Source organism: Passer domesticus, chromosome 2 (assembly GCF_036417665.1).
Source record: "Passer domesticus isolate bPasDom1 chromosome 2, bPasDom1.hap1, whole genome shotgun sequence".
NCBI classification, from domain to species: domain Eukaryota; kingdom Metazoa; phylum Chordata; class Aves; order Passeriformes; family Passeridae; genus Passer; species Passer domesticus.
The window spans coordinates 64,865,797-64,888,527 of NC_087475.1; the positions used below are offsets into that span (position 1 = coordinate 64,865,797).

The 22,731-nt window shown below is 42.3% G+C and overlaps 1 protein-coding gene and 1 long non-coding RNA gene across 15 annotated transcripts in view; one reads left to right on the plus strand and one right to left on the minus strand.

Moving 5' to 3' along the window:
• DHRS12 (dehydrogenase/reductase 12) overlaps window positions 1-22,727 on the minus strand; it is a 47,876-nt gene extending 25,149 nt beyond the window's left edge. For 2 of the 14 annotated variants that reach the window (XM_064408903.1, XM_064408902.1), the window contains exons 1-5: window positions 15,884-16,164; window positions 15,130-15,263; window positions 12,495-12,577; window positions 6,015-6,107; window positions 5,129-5,225 (exon numbers count right to left, since the gene is read on the minus strand). In XM_064408903.1, the coding sequence (XP_064264973.1) occupies window positions 5,129-5,225; window positions 6,015-6,107; window positions 12,495-12,577; window positions 15,130-15,263; window positions 15,884-15,939 (463 nt within the window). In that variant the 5' untranslated portion in view covers window positions 15,940-16,164. Of the gene's footprint in view, window positions 1-5,128; window positions 5,226-6,014; window positions 6,108-8,257; window positions 8,384-8,704; window positions 8,845-8,881; window positions 9,037-11,544; window positions 11,663-12,494; window positions 12,578-15,129; window positions 15,264-15,518; window positions 15,616-15,883; window positions 16,165-22,597 lie in introns of those variants that run through there. The other 12 variants (XM_064408901.1, XM_064408899.1, XM_064408900.1 and 9 more) reach the window with 12 other exon arrangements.
• LOC135294084 (uncharacterized) overlaps window positions 18,902-22,731 on the plus strand; it is a 56,783-nt gene continuing 52,953 nt past the window's right edge. Inside the window, exons 1-3 of the long non-coding RNA XR_010356245.1 lie at window positions 18,902-19,890; window positions 20,534-20,697; window positions 22,594-22,722. This is a non-coding gene — a long non-coding RNA (uncharacterized LOC135294084). The remainder of the gene's footprint in view (window positions 19,891-20,533; window positions 20,698-22,593; window positions 22,723-22,731) is intronic.

Below are 22,731 nucleotides of genomic sequence, written 5' to 3' on the forward strand. Positions count from 1 at the left end.
AGAAAATATAAACAAACACTGTGCATGCAGATTTCCAAACATTTGCTGGTGGTTTAGATCAGTCTGCCAGAACCTGGAAGACTCCTTAGGATTCACATAGTTGAGATTGAAAATTAACAGGATATCACATAAAATAAAAGTACACAAACATATACTCTGATTTGCTTTAAGATTTAATGTGACCCTAAAATCTGTACTTTATAAATCAACTTTGAAGAAAATTATGGTTTCAGCAGAAGTAACTTTGTAAACCTACTACCTTCTTATAACACCAAATGAATTGATGATACAATTACTGTGGACCCAAGTGTCTTGGTGGATTCCAGAATCTTTTTGCTTGATGTTCTATCCGTCAATTAGTGGCACATTGCTGGTGAGGTTTTTGCCCTGCTACCACTCAGATAAGGGCAGACAGCCAGCACCACACTAAGTGAAGTGTTTCATCTGCCTGAGCTCCACAGTATTATTAGGAACAGTGTTATTTTAACTGTGAAAAAAGTGGGAACAAAAAAAACCTAAACAAACAAACAAACAAACCAACACCACCAAAAAAACTTTCACTGTACCGATTTCAATGTCTCATTCATCTGTAAAAAATCAGTTAAACTGGCTTGCTTGAGTGCAAGTAAAACCACAGAAACAAACAAACAAAACCACCCAACAAAGTTCCATTCTTCATTGGCCTGATTATCTCTTCCTGCAGTTTATGCAGTTCCCAGTAAGAGACATCCCTGAGTCTCTTCTCCTGAGTAAGAGATCAGGAATGAAGATTGTGCTGTCTCTGAGGGCAATTCCACTGCACTAGCAATAACCAAGAGTAGATGGGAAGAGTTAATGAACATGAACACAAAATAAAGGTTTACATTTCCCTCAAATGACAAAGCTCGTCTCAGTAAGGGCTCTTCTGTCTCCTGGGAACCAGGCTTCAGTACAGTTTCTGCATGTGCAATTATATTCAACCTTATCCTTTCACATACCACCTCTGATCCATAAGTCTCAAAGCTCTTTAGAAAGAAAACTGGAACCACAGCCTCCTTTTCACAGATGAGGTTTTCTTGCCAAAGATCAGGCATTGAACTTACACCAGACTGACAGCTGATAATCTAGTTGTTTGACTTCCAAGTGATTCAGAAGACCAGGCTGCACTGGATTCTGTTAACACTAGTTAGATACAGTTCATGTGTAGGGAAGAGACTGACAAACATGCAACCAGGTTAGACAGTTTGCCATTGATGGGCTATAGTGTCACTATGACAGCTAAACATCTTACTTCCTCTGGCTCTAACCCTTCTTGCACAGTGTGGAAGTGTATGTCTACATATTATTAAAACATGAGAGCATATTAGATTGAGGAAAAGATGCATACTGGGAGCATCATTTATCTTTCAGTGTGTTTTAGCATCCCCTTGCCTGGTAAGTAGCAATAAAAAAGTAACATATATGTCATTTTTCCATGTCAAGTAGGAAGATATGTTGAGTAAAAGCAAAGTGAGGCAGGCGATAAAATAGAGGAAAAAGGATTGGTTCAGCTAAATGCCTACTGCTTCAATAAGAACATGTTGCTTTTGCCTCTACTTGCTTATAAATGCTGAAGTTTTTTGTTTTGTTTTTTTTTCAAAATGACTGAATACCACCAGCTTTAATTTGCTGGGAGTTATACTAAAAAAAAGTAAAATTAAATTAAATTAAAAAACAGTTTTGACTCTGAAGTCTACAAGACTCATCAGAAGAAATGACTGCTTGTTGCTGCCCAGCTCCTGGGTACAACCCTGAGTACATGGTCAGCCTACAAGAAGAAATATAAGGGCTACATCACACAAACTAGAAGACAGAGAAAAAAATCTGCCCACCAGGACTGGCAGGTCTGCAGGAAATCTGCCCACATTACCTCAAGCGAGTAACTCCATTTGGTTTATCTGAAAGTGTCTTTCAATCAGCAAAGTGCTATTTCAGACTTGTGCCTGGCCAGTGCTCCCACATTACAGTTTAAGTGTTCCATTCTGCTCTCTACATTCACTGAGCTGCAGCAATCAGACAACAGCTCTTGAGCCTCTAGCAGGGAAAACAGGCAAGGTGTTTCATTTGACAGCAACAACAGAACCACAACGAGCCATGCAGCATTTGTGCCTCAGACTCACTGTAAGGGTCCTACAGGCACCAGCCAGAGTCAGCTGCCACCACCTGCTCAAAGCACTTTACAGTTTGAACTTGAATATTAAACAAACCATACCAAGCCTTAACTACCAACCTGCATTTTACATTTTCATGAACTTCATCCACCTGCATATTCTGACAGCACCAGAGAGAACCATTGCACCTCTTCTTTCAGTTGCCATCGTCAATGAACCAGACAGCTGTGTTTTACATTAAGGGAATTTTACTTTCCATTCCAAGTGCTGTTATTGTTGTACAAGAGGACTTATGCAGTCATTTTTGTCTCATGTAATCCAAGAAAAGATCAGGATATAAAGTATATTTCACAAGTCAGATCATCAATTAGAACTGAACACTGACATCCATTATGCTCAAAAATGGACTAACAGATAAGTCAAGAAGAAAACATTCCTAGACTAGTTTTAAAAGCTCTACAGCACTTCAGACACCTAAATGAGCAACTTTACAGCTTATAGAAATGTTAATCAGATATCAGATATAGAATTCAAAAACTGTGACGTGTGCATTTAAAGCATGTTATATTTCAGTCTTGCATTTTTAGATAGTTACAACCTACACACTCCTTTACTAGACCAGAGATACAAGATAGGAAAAAAAATTTGAAAGAAACATGGAAGGAATACCCTACATGTAAAGATCTGTAAAAGATATTGATATTATTCTATCTTAATCAAGTAAGGGACAACTGCACATTTTCCAAACAAGGGCCTTGAGCCCATGTCACCCTTCAGGCTTTAGCATTAGTGGGGCAGAGAGGAGAATTTAGTTTGTTCTTTCAGACCACATTCAAATTTACAGCCAACCTATATACCAGCCATATCTAATTTAGGCAGGATTTTCTCTGAGAACTTATAACCACAGATAGTTACTGAAACAGAAATAACTTCTCCCAAGAAAAACACACCCAAAGGCACCTAGTACTTAGGGAAATAACAGACCATCTACTCTGACAGGTCTTTCTCCACATAGCTTTCTCCTACTGTGGCTCCAGAAGTTATGATTCATTACCCTATCCCCCTGACTTTGAAGAAAAAACCTGTGGTTTGTAGCCTTGGTCCTTCCTGTGTGTCTGGCCTGCAAGCACAGAAGCTTCTTGCCCTCTCAGCTTCTTCCTGCTCAACCAGGTTCCACTCTGTTCTAAAAGATTCAAAATTTATTCCTTATTTTTGTCTAGAGAGAAGCAGTCTAAGCAAACAACCCAGTCCTTGTCTGAACTCTGAAGAAGTTGGACAGCAGAGGATGATTTACCTCCTTAAACTTCTTATACAATCATGCAGCCAGTGATACACGAATTAATAACTAAGATCTAAAAGTAACATCCACAAAAGATAATACAGGCATTTTCCTAGTTTGCTACAACTGTAATTCAGCTTCCTCTGTGCAGCTGTATACCACTAGTAAGGCTGATTTACAGCTGGAAAAGCAGAATTTGCTGCTTCTACTTGTGTGATAAAATATAATTCGAGTGATGCACTACTACAGTTCCTCAGCACTTAATATCCTCAATGTCTGAAACTAACCCAACACACGCTTTTGTATTCAGACTGCTGTGTTTGTTTCACTCTGCTTCTCTCTAGAAGAACTGTACCTTTGCACATTGCTGGATTTTTGTCTGAAAGACTGCAAGAGGATAAAAACTAATTTAAGGTGAATAGATCCCTCAGGATAGAAGTTCTGGTACTTATGCAGCCAAGGGAAATTTTATAGCAATATAAAACTCTTTTTGAATTTTTTGACCAGGAGAAACAGGAGAATGTTAGTAGAAGAATAGTCTGAACCAAATGAATCTCTGCCTTTATACTTGATTTAATTGTCAGTTGAATGTATTCAGACTTGCAGAAAAAATGAGCTGTATGCACAATAACAGTGAAGCACAAGACATTTATACTAAAATGCTAGCTTTCAAACATAAACAGGATTTAAGGAACCAACACAGGAAAAAGGTTAAGAATAAAAACCAACAATGGTTTCCAGATTCTACTAATTCTATAAATGCCTTATCTTTATAGACCAGGTTTTCCTCATCCTCATTCCAGATAATGATGAACAGAAGGAAAACACAGAAACAAAGCACCACAGTTCTTCTTTAATGTGTCACTTTTGAATATATTAAAGACAGTCTCTTGAGAAATCCACCTACCCTGCATGGAGGCAGAGGGAGAAGAGTGTCAGGACTGTTGGGTTGATGCAAGCACCATGTGTCTCTTTGCAAGAGGTGCAGCTTTCAGCCTTACAGATATCAGCAGTGTCAGACAGCCTTCTCTCTGCTGGCTGGCTGTTTGCTCACCTCTTTTCCACAGCTTCTGTGGGGAAACCTTCCACTTGGCTCGCCATTTTCCTGCCCTTCCACATCTCCACTTTCCCTCTTGACTTGTTTCCCATCATTTGTCCCTCTTACACCACTGTCATACAGTTCACACACACTGCCCCTTCCACGTGGAGCACCCAAGGCTCGGCCATTACTGCTCAATCCCTTGACTAGAGATTGCACCTGCTTGAGAGCATCCAGGGCATCGCATACGGCACAGGCTTCCTGCACAGCACCTCTGTCACACAGAACAGGGCTCTGCAAGCCCACTCAGACATCTGAATGTCTCTTTAAACATCTGTTCCAAGCTCCATCCAACCACCAGAAACACAATTATTACAAAGAACATCATTAGCAGAAATGCTCAGAATGAAGTTCCCTAGCAAATTTCAGAATCAACCTGTCACTTCCCACTTCTGCTATGATAAATAAAGATGCTGATATCAGAACAACTGAAAATTGAGAAATTAAAAAATGACACTCCAAACAAGGTATAATATTTCTTTTCCTTCCTGGCTCCATCCCCGGCATAGCAATGCTATGACCCCTCTTCGAACAGGAATACATACCTCATGAACCCAGCTATAAAAACACACTTCTGTAAGCAAAATAAGTATGTTCCAGAAGAAGACCTTCAATACTCACCCAAAGTGTTTGTTGCAAAGTTTTTTTCAAGTCCATCTTCAGTTAACTCTCTGTTATTCACCATACATCCCGCATTGTTGATCTGTAAAACAAACTCCTTTAAACAAAAACAATCAACACAAATATCTACAAAGAAATCCACACATACAAGCAGCCCACGTTAATTTGCTGTTTTCTGGCACTACAAAACAAAGCTACACACTGTAGCTTTTATTTGTTCAATAAAACATGATTGCAAGCTGTGTGCAGCTAGCACAGTCTGACACATTTGTTTCTCTGCCTTATCTTTCAGGAGATCAGACTTTTCTTTCCCACCTCAAAAAAAGACCTGCCCCTACACACCTTCCTGCATGTTCACTGGCACTCCTCAAAAGTTATTTCCTCTTTTTTTATTAGATGTTCCTCATCTAGTAAGCACCAGTGGAGCTGCTCCAGGTGCCTCAGCTGTGGTACAGCCCCCAAGCAAATTTTCACTGCTAAATAAAGGGGGAACTGCACTGAGCCCTTTGCCAACCATTACGATTAATTGTTTGGTCCCTCCCTGGCTCTGTTTTAGTCTTTGGAGTTTTTGCAAAAGTTTAATCTTTCAGAAGGTCTAGCTTTAACAGGGACAATGTTATTAGCAATGAAAGTCAAAGAGAAAATGTATGGTGTCTCCAAAGATGCAGCTATAGAATTATCGCTTTTCTCTTTTTTCTGTAGCACATCTGCATTAACTGAGAAAGGACAAGAGCAAGCAAATCATGGAGACTCCTGAAAAAAGCATTTAGAAAAAAATAAGGACAGAATTGTGGGCCAAACTGTCAAGTCTACATGACCTGTCAGGCAAATTCATAGGCTACACACTCCCAAGACAGACACACATGATTAAAGTACATGAACTTACCAACACATTTAGCTTATGTTCATTTTGGAATTTTTCAGCAAACTTCCATATTTCCTTGGGATTAGATAAATCCACAATATGCAAGAAGATGTTCTAAAGGAAAAGAAACTAAGTCACAATCAACAGGGAAAGTGAAGAGAAATCCTGTTTAGGCCTGTCTAGGTGAAAAGGTATTTAAGTAGTATGAAAAAAATAGTGCCTTTAGAAGCCAACTAATACAGGCTAACATGCACAACTGTAAAATTTAACTCTAGTCCTTAAAACATGTTTAGTCATTATTCAGCTGCTTCTGAGACACAGATTTTTAATGCCAAAGCTATTAAGAGAGAGTCCTACTTAGATAAATATATGTGACAGACAGTCAGGCATAACAGAGTACTAGAAAAATATTGCAAAGCACGCAAAATTTCAGTTTAAACAATTTAGCAGCTTTCTCTTTGGCTGAACTTTCCAAGGAAATGCTCAAGGTCACAGCATTAGACAATAATCTAGGTTGGAAGAGACCTCTGGAGGCTGCTTGGCAAACATGGAGATTCACCAGTCTGTCTGAGCTCCCTGCTCTGAGTCTCCAGCATTTGACCACCCTCATGGTGAAAACATTTTTCCTACTGTCTACTCAAAAATTTGTCCCTGTTCCAATCTGTGTCAGCTGCCTCTTGTCTTCCCACTGAAGACCTCCAAGAGAAGCATGGTAGTGCCTTCCCTAAGCACTCTCATCACATGGCTGTAGAACACAGCAAGACCCATCTGAGCCTTCTCAACACTGAGCAAAATCAGCCTTCTCAGAGTCACTTCATACATCACATGTCTCATCTCCCTCATCACTCTCTGCTGGACTCACTCCAGGACACTGACAACTTCCTTATCCTGGGGAGTTCAAAGCCAGGCACAGGACTCCTGCTGTGGTTTCACAAACGCTTAATCAAGAGGAAGAGGCACTTCCCTCAACCCACTGGCTAGACTCATGTTCATACAGCTTGGGGCATGGTTGGCCTCCCTTGCCCCAGGACACCGCACACAGAAGGACAACTTGTCACTCCCAGGTCCCTTTCTGCCATCTGCTTTCCAGCCAGCTAGGCAAAGACTGCACTTCATTCTCTCACTGCACTCTTAAAAAGATGCCATCAGGTTTGCCCTTGTATTGATTCATGGGGGATGCCACTAAAAATCATTACCAGATCTGCTTTGTACTATTGATTGTTACTTTTGAAGCCACATGATCTGGACAGTTTCCCACCCACTTTTCATCCACCAGTTCAAACCACATCCCTCCAAACTGGATACAAGGATATCATGGCAAATCATATAAAAAGCCTTGTCAAAGTTAAGGAAAGCACTGCTCCCCTCTTGTCCACAGGCAGAGCCATCTCACTTTCAAAGGGATCAGGGAGAGAATCAAAAAGGTTAACAGATAGAGAACTTAGGGGCTGAGATAAAGACAGATTAATAGGGAAAGCAAAAGCCACACACAAAAGCAAAAAAACCCCAAGCCTATGTGCATACAACCCTCAGAACACCCAATCTTGTCTGATCTCAGAAACTAACCAGGGTTGGGCCTGGTTAGTACTTGGAAGGGAAACTGCTTGGGAATACCAGGCCCTTTAGTCATTTTACAAGGAATTAACTGACTGCCTTCCATGGGCAGGCAGTTCAGCCATCTCCAGGAGAGCAGGGCCCCATCACACATAATAGTTACTTGGGAAGCCACTACCCCAAATATCTCCCCATTCCTTTTTCCTTCCCCCAGCTTCATATACTGAGCATGGTATCATATGATCTGAAATATCCCTTTGGTCAGTTAGTTAATCTGTCCTGGCTGTGTCTCCTCACAACTTCCCATGCAACCCCAACTTCTCCAGTGTGGCAGTACAAAAAGTAGAAAAGGCCTTGGCTTTATGTAAGCCCTGTTCAGCAATTGAAAAAGCATCTCTGTATTATCAACTCAGTGTTCATCACAAATCTTAAACACAGACCCATACAAGGCCACTGTGAAAAAAATTAACCCTACTGCAGCCAAAAGCAGTACAACGTGCAAGGGTATACATCCACTCCAGCACTCTAGTCATGCCAATGATTTCTGTCTAATCCCAGTGAGATCACAGCTCTGCAGTCATGCATGGATTCCTGTGTTTCCTATGCTATGTGTACTCATGAACAGGCATCTGAAATGGGCTCCCAGACATGCTACCTTCTCATGAAAACTGTGAGACCTTCCTCCATTTCACTGTCCCCATGACACATACTCACTGCTCCCATGACTCTTCTGGGTTTGGTCACTACAAACCAATGAAACCCCTTTAAAGCCTCCTCACTAGGCTTAGCAAACCTGTTGGCAAGGACACTCTTGCTCTAATACATCATTGCTCCTCAGCAAAGCTCATTTAACAGAGAAGGTCCAAGAGGTCATAAAAGCTAAGGTCAAAGTGACACCAGGTGAACATCCAGGTGTTGATCTGCAAGGCATATATGCTCCTACCCAAGCCCTTCCCTTTCACTGTGTGGATTTAGGAGACCACTGCTAGGGCTTCTATGTCCTTGACTCTCTAAACAGTCTCGATGAACTCCAGGTTACCCCTCACAATGTCACGGATGCCCATGTGGTTGGGCAACAAGAGGTACGAGGCCAAGTCCAGACCAGCCTCAGCAGACTCTGCAATGCCTTACATCTGAGTTCCCAGCAAGTGACAAACCTCTCAAGTCATCAAGCCAAGACTGCAGACGGGTGCCTCCATCCCCCACAGGAAGGAGCCTTCAGCCATCAGCACCCACAGCTTCCTCCCACTGTCAACAACTGTTCAGGATCATCTGTCTCCAACACCTCCCCTGACAGAGCTTGCTCTTCCTCATCTGTTTCCATGGCACTATACCTATCCTATAAATGCACATCTGCAGGCAGAGAAGGAGCTGCCTTCTGTTGCCAGCATTCACAAGCTTCAATTCCTCCTCATCTTAGAAGTCTCTATCCACTACTTATTCAAATGCAGTTTCTAGCTGTCCCTCCTTCCATGCAATGTGCTCTTCTACTCTATGTAGAGACCCTTCCAATCTCCTGTTTCTATTCCCTGTGGTTCTACAGCGTGCTCATCTCCTGCCATGACATCACCTGGCAGCTCAGCACCCTGAGGACATCAAAATCCAACAGATGAAACCACCATCATGTGCTGCCCCAGGCTCAGGGAAAAGTCCCAGTCACTCCCTGCAATCCAACATCTGCCACACTATCCCTCTGGAGCTCTGACTGGTCTAGTGTCCCATGTGCCAGGCACAGTTGCTCAGCCAGGCTGGTAAAGCATGCTTTCAGGAGCAGCACTGCACCCGCTCCAGCTGTCTCAGAGTGCTGGGTGCCTTCTGCATCCCCTTACATGCTAACTGCTGCATTAACTGCTCAACCCTTGTCACAACGCTCTTGCAATACTATAGCCAGCAACGTGGATGCAATAGGAAAAAAAAAAAAAAAGGCTTGACATAGAGCAACGTTATCATTCTATAAACCACTAAAGCTAGAAACAATTCCTCCCTCCAAAACATCAAAAACCTTTTGCTGTTTGCTACAGACAATTCTTTTGCTTTTTGCAGATTTGTGTTCTACATAGTACAAGCACAGTGGCATTTACCAGCATACAAAGGCACATCAACTCCTACTCTTCTCCTAGACAGCACTTAGTCTCAAAGACACACCACAGATAGTCTTATGACGTATGCCAGGAAAAGGCAGTTTTAAAATAATTATGCAGAGGATGTGTTCTCTTGAAAAACAACAAATAATCATTAAAGGGCCTCCTCTCTTTCCAAATTGTTTCTTTAAATACTCATTATACAAGCAAATGAGAAAAGTGAAGAAGCTGAAGAAATGATATGGCATTATTCCTTGCCTGTAATTCTGCTTCCCTGAAGATAAAAAGCACATGACTTTCTCTCTAGTAATGTGATTTCAGCTCCTTAGCTGAGTTTGAGGCAGAATTTTCTCATTGTAATAATGTGCTCTAGGATGACTCTGCTTGATCTAGGAGATTGGACCTGATGACCCACAGTGGTCCCTTCCAATCATATCTATTTTGTGAATAATTTCTGACCGAAAACGTGACACTGCTCTACTGGTTCAAGCTGGACACCTCTTTAAAACTTTCTACTTTTAAAAATAATACCATTATCTACTGGTACAGAAGAGGTGAAGATTTTTGGGCAGATGTTCAGTATTGCAAGGGATTTCAGAGACAGAAAAAGATCTAAATCAACACTTATCTGCTGAAGACTGTCACATTGACTCAGGAAAGGGATATGCAGGCCTGTTCCCTATACAAGTCCTCAATGACAGCAAAGCCATTTTCAAAGTACACCTAATCTCCGTGACTTGATCTATTTTAACAAATTAGGAGAACTTTCCAGTTCCCAGATATAGGGGCAGGTGACTGCCAAATAACTCCATTTCAGCACTGCACTCCAGCATGTACTGTGGAAGATGGAAAAAATCTTTGGTGTATACTACAACAGGATCTCCATCCAAATTATCAGGAAGAGCAAGTTCAGCCTGGATACAGCCTGTCAAGTTGCAGATAAAGCATTTTATTATCTCTCTGGATTGCTTCTGAATGAGCACTTATAAAGAAGGATATTCTTGTGGACTCCTTATTAAAATGCTCTTCCCAGTGCAGTCACGTGTCCCACAGGGCCTCTTGTACAGCTCATCTAACACTTCACTGAGAGCTGCTCTCTGCACAAGTGCCCTGTCTCCAGGGTCACAAACAAGTTCTGCAGTGCCCTCACACTCTCCCATGACTACAGAAATGATGGGTCTGCAGCCTACCAAAAAGTGTGAATGCAGTAATTATGCTGCCTTTAGAGGAAGAATATTATTTGCCTCAAGTTTTTCTCACCAGGTGACAGAAAACAGAACATGAAGGAACCTTCAGAGGTCAAACTCACCTCTCTTCCCAGGCAGCCTGACTGCAGTTAGAGAAGGAGATAACACAGATAATCACCAGCCTTACTATAGCCATGGGATTACACAGCTATAGACAGCTGGAAAGTGTTTATTTCTACATAAGGACTGATCTAATTCACCTCCATTAAAGAACTGAAGAGTAATGCTGGCTGTCACACTAGGGAGCTGAATCAAAGAGCAGAAATTTAGTCAATATGACATCTCCAACCATAAACTCTTCAGAATTTTTGATCCGCATTAAAACCTATTACTGGAATCAAAGCACAGCGTACAAGAGCCAAGTCATCATTTAAAATGAAGACAGGTCTCCATCCATGTGCTGTGGGCTAACCCTGGTAGGTAGTTCAGCCCCACACAACCCTATTTACTCACTCCATTCCCAGTGGAAATGGGGAGACAATCACAAGGACAGAACAGGCAAAACTTGTGGACTGAGATAAAGACATTAATAAGCAAAGCCGAACTGTTTGTGCAAACAAAATAAAACAAGGAATTAATTCACTATTTCTCATTGTCAGGCAGGCATCCAGCAATCCCCAGGAAAGCAGGACTTCATCCCCTGCAACAGTGATTTGGAAAACCAAATACCATATCTGTGAATGCTCCTTCTTCCTCCCAGCTTTTACTGCTGAGCAACATGTCATATGGTCTGAGGTGTCCCTTTGGTCACTGGAGTCAGCTGTCCCAGTGTGTCCCCCCCATCTTCTTGTGCACTCCAGCTTGCTCACTGGGTGGGGCAGTGTGAGAATAAGAACAGGCTTTGATGCTGTGTGAGCACTGCTCAGCAATAACTACAACGTGGCTTGTCAACACTGGTTTGGTCACAAATCCAAAGCATAGCACCAGTGGAACTGCTAGAAGGGAAATTAACTCTATCTCAGCCAAAACCAGGGCACTAAGTAAGATAGGTAATGACTAGTGAACTTCTCCATAAGCACACCCTCCTGAACAATTAATGAAAGCAACAGTGACAGATATAGGGGTATAATGTAGAGTAATAAATACAGAAAGAAAAAGAATGTGTAACAGAGGGAAGAGGTATTATAAGAAAAGGAAATGAAGAGGCATGTAGAGCACAGAATTAGTACCACACACAGGACTTCACAAAGCAGCCAACCTTAGCAAATCAAGAGCATGTTATTCAGACACATAAAACCTTCAGCTCCAATGCTGTAGACTCATAAATGTTGTTGCAAGAGTGTTGCAATGCATTAACTTTTAAAAGCCTCAGACACATAGTTAGGAATAGTAAGTAGGACATCAAAAAGCAAATCAACAAACAAACATTAAATAAAACAGCATGCTGCTGATGATGTTACTAATCACAGAATACATCACCTAATGAAGTTAGGTAATTCAAATGGTTTGAAGTTAATCACTTCAAATCATTTGAATTATAAACTGATAGATGTTTCCATGTCTGTATGAAAATACTTAAAAACACAACAGCAAGATGTTGGAAGAGTATCTCAAGGCCTCTGCGGTCTTCAATATTAACAACCTTTCTAAAAGTAAACAAAAGACAAAAAACAACTCACCTGATTGCCCGTTTCTGTCACTATTTCCTCTTTGGCAACTTCAGCCCGTTCCTTATTTCGGCAAACCAGATGAACTGTGCCACCTGGTGGATTGCAACAAGAAAAGCATTTGATAATTAATTACTAACTGCATTTGGGGGAGACACCAACATTTTAATTAGGTGAGATACTGAATATAAGAAAAAAGCTGGAATATTTCTGCTTGGCTGTGGCTCCTGTGAAGGCAGGCAGGGTCATCACACAAGGCAAAGGCCACTGCACTATAAATGCTGTGCTCAAACCATTTCTGTCAAGTCTGTACATCATCTTTAGTGGGTGAAATACCAGAGCTAAATGGGAAATTGGAGCTAAGGCATCTGTATCATAGATGTTTTTTTTAATATATGCCTTAGGAAGTTCAGTAAAGGGCTTGAACAATGCAAGTGACTAGAACTGCTTTGCATAAAGGAAATAAAAGTGCCAGCTATCGGAATTCTCAGCAGCGGGAGATAAGACAAGGACTATGGCCTCAACTTTAGCTTGGGAGGCTCAGGTCATCTGAATTATTTTTCATCAGAAAAAATAATTTTCAGTAGGTTTCTTCTCAATAGACAGGCTTTCTCAAGAGGATGCATAATTTGCATCCTCGTGGGTATCAAGTAGCAAAACACAGCAATGACTGGTTTGATCTACGTTGCCAACAGTCCTGCTCCAAGTGAGATGCTGGACAAGGTAACCTCCAGAGGTCTTTTCCAACCAGTTTTCCCATGAAAGGAAGACACAAGGCAAGGCTCTTCTCAGAGACCTGGATACTTAACACAATCTCATCACTTCATCATATTAAAAAAAAACATTCAAACACTAAGACTAAAGTACAATGAGGCATTTTTTTTTTTTGCTTCATATTCTCTGATTGTTACAAGTGATGTGTTAATTTCAGTCCTAGGCATATGTATACTCTTTACTTTTGCCTGCCTTAAAAGGTGTTTTAGAGATTGCTAGCAATCCACCTCTAGAAATCTCAAGGAATTAATCCCTAATAGAAACATAACTATTCCATAATAGAAACAACAAGTGTGTCAGGTCACATTTTTAGTGCCCAGAACCCAAATGCAAAATACCAAGTCTACCTTGGGATGATACAGTCACACACTGCACAGCCCAGTCTGGGGTCTGATAATGAAACCTTCTGTCTAGAACAGAGGTTTTTCCACTGAGCACCAGGACAGAGGGAAAGTTTAGGTGTGACTGACACACCAGGAAAAGAATTTAAATATATTTGCTTTGGTAAAGATTTAAACTGTTTGAGCTTAACACATGGGAATAGTCAGAGTACTTGGGGGAAGACCGTATCAAGCTGGAAGTGCAGTTCACAAGACATAGAGGAAAGCCCAAATCCAAATATCCGTAAGACACCAATTCAGAGAAAAGCTGAACTCGGACTAGAGCAATTGTCAGCAAGATCATCCTTAGTGAGAAATATCTGAGTGCTTGAAGGTAAAGCAAACAGAGCCTGGTTATTTCTCTGCTGAGTTGGAACTCCTTATTTGCTTGTCGTGGCATACTTGAAGAGATTCAACCAGAAGCCCGAGCCCCAACAGCTGACACCGAGTTTCAAAGTGAGATGTTCAAGGATGGGACCAGGAAGTCATTTTAACTTTATATGAACAGCAATGCCCATACAGCATATCAGACATGCAGTCTGAGCCCAAGGTTGTTCTGCTAAACATGGTGACCAAATCCCACACAGATCCAGCCAGCTTTCCAGCTTGCAAAACCTGGTAGAGATATCCATTTGTGAGCAGAGCAGTCACCTGACAAAGCAATACTTACATAAAGTGATTATGTACAACAGCAGTGGTGGGGACCTGAAATCAATCACAGGCTGGCACTGATGTAGCTCTTAAACCCAAAGACTCTTTGATGCTAACAGTTTTGAATCAGTTTCGTTTAACTGAGTCCCCACTGTCTTCATAAGACAGTTACAAAACCTAAGCACCCAGAGAGAGAAAAGAGCCACAAGCTCCTCCCCTTCATTCTATGTGCCAAAACTCCTGTCACTCTTGTACAACAGGAATTACTTTGTCAACTCTGTAAGGGATTAGGTTTATCCTTCAGCAGTAGCTAGGCCCAGTTTATACCACGTCTATGCATACAGACAGCAACATAAAAACATAATTACAGGTAATCAGCCAAAGGGCACAAACTCCAGGGTATTATCATTAAGATCAAGAACAGCTATACTGGGGTTTTTTATGCTCTCCCATCTTGTTTTTGTAAAGACAATTGTTTTCTTTCACCGTACAATACATTTGCAGATTCCTCAGTTCAAATTCAGCCAGGCTGCTACTTGTACTGAATTAATCTTGAACAGACACTGATCTGTCACCAACATCCTCAGATGCCACTATAATACACATAGTTTTGGTAAACATGCACTTCAAAAACAATTTGCAGCTCCTCTCTGCTAATTTGGTTTCCTTATCCCAGTTTTCACTGCACTGATTCTGCTTAAACCTCTAACCCACACTAAGACCCCTGTGAAATGAGCCACATCCCAGGGATTTGTGTTTGTGTGTAAGTGCTGGAAGGCCAAACCTGCTTCCTTCCATCTTCTCTGTAAGCCTCCTGGGAGCTCCATGGAAGCCCTACTCACCTCTCCTCGCTATCTCCTTGGCTGTGGCCTTGCCAATGCCACTGTTTGCACCAGTGACCAGGAAGGATCTCCCAGCCACATCCACCTCCACATCAGCTGCGTTGAAGCGCTTGGAAGCAGACTCGTAACCACCCCTGAACAAATCAAGAGACACCTGTGAGGAACTAGAAGCCTGCCCTTCCAAAATAAACACATGTGTGGGTGGAAAAGCACTTTCACTGCTCAGCATCCAGTAATTGCCCTGTTTATTCTTTGTACCCAGGGGGCAGGCCACAAATACCAGTGACACTGCAAACAGCAATGGATCATAGAATCATTAAGGTTGGAAAAAAGTCTTCAAGATCATCAAGTCCAACCATCAACCCAGCACCACCACCACGTTCACCCACGGCCTCAAGTGCCGTATCCAGACATTTTTCTCAACACTTCCAGGGATGGTGTCTGCATCACTTTCCTGGGCAGCCTGCTCCAGCGCTTTGCAATGAAAGCGCCAACTCTCGGGGCCGCTCGGCCGCCCCAAACCCCCCAGCCCCGACCTCCACCCTCAGGGGGCGGCCCTCACCGAGCGGGGCTGGAACCCGCCCGCCTTGGCGGGGGCGGGCAGCCGTCCATAAAAACACCAAATCCCCGCGGCCTCACCGCGGGTTCGCACCCACAGGCAGACAGGGACGGGACGGGACGGGACGGCCCGGCCCGGCCCGGCCCGGCCCGGCCCGGCCCGGGCACTGCGCCCGCCCCGCGCCGCCGCCCGTACCTCGTGTACTCCCGCAGCCCCTTCACGAACCACACGGTGTTGCGGTACCAGGACATGGCGCTGCTGCTGCCGCCGCCCCCGCAGCCGGGCCGGCCCCGCCTCTGCCCTTACATAAGGCGCCCGGCCAGCCTGGCCACGTTAGATAAGGGCTGAGGGGCGGCCCCGCTCGGCCCGGTCCGGCCGCGCTAAAGGGAGGCTGCGAGCCAGCGCAGCGAGGGTGACAATGCTGGCAGCCGTGCCACCTCCTTCCTTAGCAGCAGTTTGTGGGTTGGTTCTTATGCTTCCTGTTTTCTCCTCTTCCTCGTTAGCCATGCAGGACAGCTGTGCCTGGCGAAGGTGCTGGCGGATGAAGGATGGAGAATTCCCCAGGGCTCCGGCCTGGGGCAGATGCTGCCGCCGGCTCAGGCGGGGCTGCAAAGGGGGTGTTGTGTTTTGGGAACAGGACCTAGGCCTGCGTCTTCTGCCCTGGAAAGCTGCCAAAGGGATGCTCCCAGACAAACATAAAAAATGATGTCATGCCACATGAAGTAGTATTTTACATAACAAATCCATTAAATACCTATGTCCTACTGGTGCAGTGAAGTATGGGAAGGATACACAAGTGGCTGTTGCAGTAAGGGGAGTGAAATTCAGAATGGTTTTGGTTTTGTGCTCTTTGGACCTATGAAGCCCAAGGGAGGCACTTGGAGTTGCACATGTGGATAGCCCATGTTAGCCATAAGGAAATTGTCATTATAGGTACAACTATGCTTTTAATTATGCAAAAGGTTTATGCACCTAGAAAGATTTATTTATCTGTGTACAAATCAGATAAATTAATGTGTTTTATAGGGTATGCAGGGCTGCATGCAGAGAAGCTCCTTTGGGAACGCTAAGTTTTCAAGAGCGTGTTACCTGATTTCAATAGCACAGATAGTGGAGAAGTGGGAATTGTCTCTTTTTTTGATCCTGTATTATAGCCTGATACTTCTTTTTCTAAGTCTCTTTACTCTGGCAAGGGCCTTGTGCTAAAGTCTTCCACTTTCTCAGCATGATATATGAGTGTTAGGCTCATACAAACTTCATGTAACTTCATTCCCACCATGAAGTTACAACTTTTGAACTCAGCCCTGTCTGCTTGTACTATACATTACATGTGAAGTAAGAGTGTCTAGAGGGCAAAGAAACACATTTTCACATTGATGTTTTCTTCCATGCAGAGGTCTTCAGCTTGTTGTACTTTTTCATGAACTCTAAAAATGCTTGTTCTTAAAACAACTGATTCTATTAAAAAATGTAAATTCAGTAATACAGATTGTGCTTTATTCCCGTGTCATTTCTGTTTACCCTATTTATTTCTTAAAAACTATGATTATGGCTTAGTACAAGCAAAATGGGATGAGGGCTCTGATGTGTTTTGTTTGTAGTTCCAGCCTGTGTTCTCAAAGATTGCGAAGTTCATCCCTGCAGTCTGCCAACCTCTGAAAGTAAATGGGGTGCATGCAGATACACAGAATCCCTCACAGGCTGAACCATTTGGACTGTGATCAGCATGATGCTGGATGGTGCAGCCCTGAGGTGAATGTGAATGTGCCTGGCAGAAGCTGTCCATGAGTCAGACAGGAAAAGAGATTATGGCAGGCGGAGAATGGGAGCAGCTCATAATATTTTGGGGGTTAAGCAGTAATGGGCAATTACAGCATATTACTCATACTGAGATTACAGAAGATGTTTGAATGTAATGTTGGCTACCAGTGTCATCCTGGTACATACACAATTTTCTCAGAGAATATTACATAAATACTGCAACGCCCCTACTGCAGTGTTAGCTGTACTCTTCTAACAAATGGCATTTTAAGGACATTTTGTAAATGCCCAGAAATTATGCCCTTGCCAGAGTGCACCAATCCCTGAGCACATTCAGCTGCAAGATTTCTTACTTTTTCTGTACTAAGGGGCTAAGCTTACACCCAGAAATGAACTGTCACAGCACTCTGTCTGTCTGAACAGCCTCACAGAATCAATCATTAAGGTTGGAAAAGACCTCCATGATCATCAAGTCCAACCTTCACATCAAAAGTGAGCTGTTGCACGTGTCCTAACACCACCTAGATGTTTCTGTTGCCTCATCCCCTGTGGGGATGCTTCTGTCCTGTTGTTCCAGAGGCAGGAGGCTGTAGAGATTGTGTAAGTGCTCTCTCCTACCCAGCCATCACGGTGATGAAGGTTGTACAGGAGAAAGGCAAGATGTAATTTTTCCAAGAGCTGGGTGCTGCTAATGAAGGTCCGGCATCTCAGTATTCTCACAAGCAAAATTTCTGCCCACTTCAAAAGTTTTGACCACATATCTTGCCTTCTGTACTGAATTCTGGGCTATTACGTTTTGTTAGCTGAATTAGAACTTATTCTGGAGATTTGGAAATTCAGAAAGTTACAGCTTCTGATTTCTTTCTTGACTGCTGGTAGCTTAGCAGTTAACTCCAACAGGACACTGCTCTGAACATGAGGGATTTTTTTAGACAAAGAATTTTTCTCTTGGATTGGCATCCTACATCTCAGACCCCTATCAGAACCAGCAACTGGTATATTTGTGTCATATAGAGCTGCAACTGGGAGAGCCAGAGTCTCTTGAGCTCCTAATATTTCTCTCATTTGAGGACAGACCAAAATGGCTTCACCCAGGCTAATAAACAAAACTCAGTGTTTATCCCTGATAAAACATACCCAAGTTAATTCTCACCCTATGTCTATGTTATCAAATACTCCATTGCATATTCCCAGACCTTGATCTTCTTATTGCCCATAGGCAAATGATTGTTGATGCCCAGGTCACAGCAGGTTTTTAGCAGATACTTCTGTCCAAAACAAGCTCAAATGTCATCATGAATAGTTTGCTCAAAGGGTAGTTTTTTCCCAGACACTGCAGATGAGGGTGCACGAGTGTTAACACTGCACATTTGGCTTGGTCCTGGTGGTCCTGTGTTCTGGTGCCTGCATTTACCAGTGTACAAATAGCCCCCAACCCTGTTATGCAAGCCTTCCATGACTGCAGGTAATCCTCCAAGCACATAAAAATTCTGGAGTGTTGTGGCTGTGAGTTTCCAGACATTAGGATTTTCCATGGAGTAATGAGTTGAGAATCTCAATTTTCTTAAAACACAAGAGCAGGTGAAAAATACCTCTCTGGCACTCAGCTGGGCTAACATGAAAAACATACCTTAGATTTGATTTGTCTTTGTACCTGTCAAATAGCAAGAAGTTTTAAGCAAAGTTTTAATTACTTCTAGCACAAAGGAAAGTTGAAAATGCCGATTGCTGTTAAGGGCTCTGTCTTTCAGCGTGTTTCATGTTGTCTTCCCAGGGGACATATCTAAAAGTAGAGTACTCAAGAGCTGAAAAGCAATTATATATCATACAAGATGTTTAAAACAGCTTCAAGGCCATTTTGCCAATCTCTTTTATTATCCTATTTTTTTCTTATTTTTGGTGAGAGGCTAAAATCTTGATCTTAGAGACAACTGGCTCCTTTGCCTGCTTCCTTCCAGGGATCTGGCAGGCTATTAGGCATTCTTTCTTTTCCTTGCAGTTACTAATTTTTTAATTAAGTCTCTGTGCCTGCCCCTATTAAATCAATCAGAACTGATTCACTTGCCACTGATTGCAGTGGGAACAGGCACAGGCTTTAAGGGCCAGGTTTGCAGGAAAGCTCGGCGTGTATAACTGGGGCCAGGTTTCCAAAGGAAGTGGCAATTGTGTGTAAGCCACTGTGGTGGGAGCTGCTCCCAACCCCTCTTTTTCCCATGCTGACATCAACTCTGGATGTGGAACACTTGAAGACTCTGCTTTAGAAACTTGGCACAGCCCCAGTCAGTGTAATAGCAATCAAGAGCTGTCAGCAGCCTGGGGAGAGGCAGTTGACACTTGTCCTGTCGTCTGGATGAAGCAGAGGGTTTGGTGAGTGGTTGAAGAGGAACATTAAGTCCCTGAGGTCTCAGGGACATGTCTGAAGTGCTTGTGGTAGTAGCAAGGTGAGAGAAGCAAAAGTTGCTCATCCTGAATGGAGGGAAGGGTTGAAATCCTGGCCTGTGTTGTGTTTTGTGAACAGTAGGGTGTTTTCTTTGTTGTGTACCCAAGTAATCACCAAGTTTGCCAGCTGCTGTCATCAGCAGTGTTGTTTCCAGTGACGAGTCAGGCTTTCCCCAGAACAAATAGCCTTTTATTACTGAGGAACAAGTGTGGCAGTATGTCATATTTATCACTCATTGCTCAGGGGCCAGTTAAAGGAATCTCATGCTGTGACTTATCAGAATTATAGGTTTGCTTTATCAGCTGCTGAGGGCCCTGGTCTCTGGGAGCCTGCAGGGCTTCCCAGGGTTAGGCATGTCCTGGCAAAGAGAGGGGCTGCTTAGTGTCCTCCCAAAGTGGAAAGAATTGGCTGGGAGAAGCAGCTGAATCTGCTGCTAACCTAGTTAATCTCCTATATTTCAAATAATTTTTGCAAGCTGAAGTATATGTAATTGTTTTAAAAATAATAGGATGGCTTAGGATATTTTTAAAGTAATAAACCCAAAATGTTATAGTTGATATGCATCCTAGAGAATAATTTTTTTTTAGCCAGTAAAAGATAATTTTGTGATTTCCATGACTGAAAAATTCTTTCTGTTCTTACAGTAAACAACATACTTGAATGCATACATGTTTGTTGCTAGGCTGTGGAAGTAATGCAGTTATCTATACCAACATTTTCTTCAGCTGTTCTTCTTACTGCTCTTCTGGATCTTACTGTTCTTACTACCAGCTGTTGGACAGGAATGCTTGCAGGCTTATTAACTCAGGTGAGTTCCACTACACTTTTTTTATTCTTCTGCAAATCTTACTGCTTATTAGCATTTTATTCCAGCCCAGTTGTTACCAAATTGCAGGTGTTGCCTAGTAGAATGTATCCTCAAAGAGGTATCTACAAGCAGGAGAACACATACACCTGCTTACATGGTTGCTGTTTTGTTAAAATGCCAAAGGAATAGTCTGAAGTTTTGTGTCTTCAAGCATTCCCTGTGCTGTTGTAACAAAACCTGCAGAGAGATGTGAAATTTGTCCATGTAAAGCTGTGGAGCCAAACCTTCCCATGCAAATAAGCACCAGACCTGTTTACTTAGTGTCTTATTTCTCCTGGACAAATTTAAAAACAACAAACAAGTTCACAAAAAATACTGAAGCAACTCTTTGTTTCTCCTGCATTCTGAAAATAAATAGTATCTGTTATGAACTACTATTGTGAAATCCATGCAGAAGTAGAATAGCAATACAAAAGTAAACAGTGATAATAAAAAGGTGTTGTCTACAGCAGCTTGTGAATAAGAGTGAATAGTGGGGTTTTTTTATCCACTGTTTGCATCCTGCGTACTTATTTCATATTACACTGAAAGGCTGAATTTTTTTCAAAAGGACTGACAATCAAATCCATAAGATATCATTGAAAAATCATTAAAGTTTATGTAGTTCAAACCCCCCTGGTGTTGGCAGGGACACATTTCACTAGACCAGGTTATTCAGTACTCCATACAACTTGTCTTTAAACACTTTGAGGAATGGGACACCCATAACTTCTCTGGGCAACCTGTTCCACTGCTCTTAAGAGTGAGGAATTTTTCCTTATTATCTAACCTAAACCTACTCTCTTTCAGCTTGGAGCCATTCCTCATTATCCTGTCACTATATGCTCTTGTAAAAAGTCCCTCTTCATCTTTTTTGTAGACCCCCTTCCATATGCAGGTACCTAACTCATCTGGGCATCAAGAGGACCTTGTAAAAAGAAAGCTTTCTTGTATGGTGATTTGCAGGCCCACAGTTTTCATCTCTCACATTTGAGCTGCTGTACTGCAGCATGGGGAAGGGAATAATGGATTCTTCCTTTGCTGGAGTATTGCTAATCATAAAGAAGAGTCAGTATGGCTGAGATTCAAATCTGTGGGCGAAATCAGTCTCTGATATAACTATTCATCTCAGTGAAATTGCAGCAGGCTTGATTAAAATTATCTGGTAAATGTAAAGTGCCTTAATTTTTAGACTGCAGTCACATAGGCTTATGCACTTACACTCATTTTTATTCAAATGAGACATTTGGTAGAAATTCAGTCTTACAAACACATACACATGATTTCTCAGAATTTCATACAATTTGTTCAGAAATCTTTCAATATGACATCGTTCTTTTCAGCAGTTTCCTTTTACTATGCAATATTGGATGGCACTTTCCAGCCTTTTTTATTTTCCCTCAAGTACTATACTTTCTAAAAACATTTTCTGTTTCTTCCTATGGTTGATACCTGTGGGACTTGCATCTACTCCAGCAGTGAACAGGAACCTGAAGAAATCTGTGCCACCAAGAAACAGTTTCAAATTGCAGTCCTGATGTAACAATCATTTCTGTATTACATGTAGAACATACAAGGGTCCTCCTTGTGATGCAAAGTCGCTATCAATGAGAATTTGGAGAATATTAATTATCTGAGAAAAGATTCAAGATAACTTACTGAAACTGGTCTGGTTTAAAATGTTGTACAATATATATGAGTTATCATCAGTATCATCTTTATATCCCTTTGCCTGTAAAGTCAAAGCATTTAGGATCTTTTACACCAACTGCTCCTATTTCAGGATCTGGGACATTTGAAACAGCTCTTGGCACAAAGAAGCAGAAGCTATTCTAGGTTATTTTTTTTTCTGCACAGTTACCTTGTAGTTTTAAAGCCTGATGTCTTGGGACCTCATAAAGCTCAGAGCAAGTGCTCTGCGAGAGAGATCATCTTCGCTGACAGCACAGTGTTCTGGTTTCCAGTCCTGAAAAGACGAGGTCTGTGGTAAGTCTG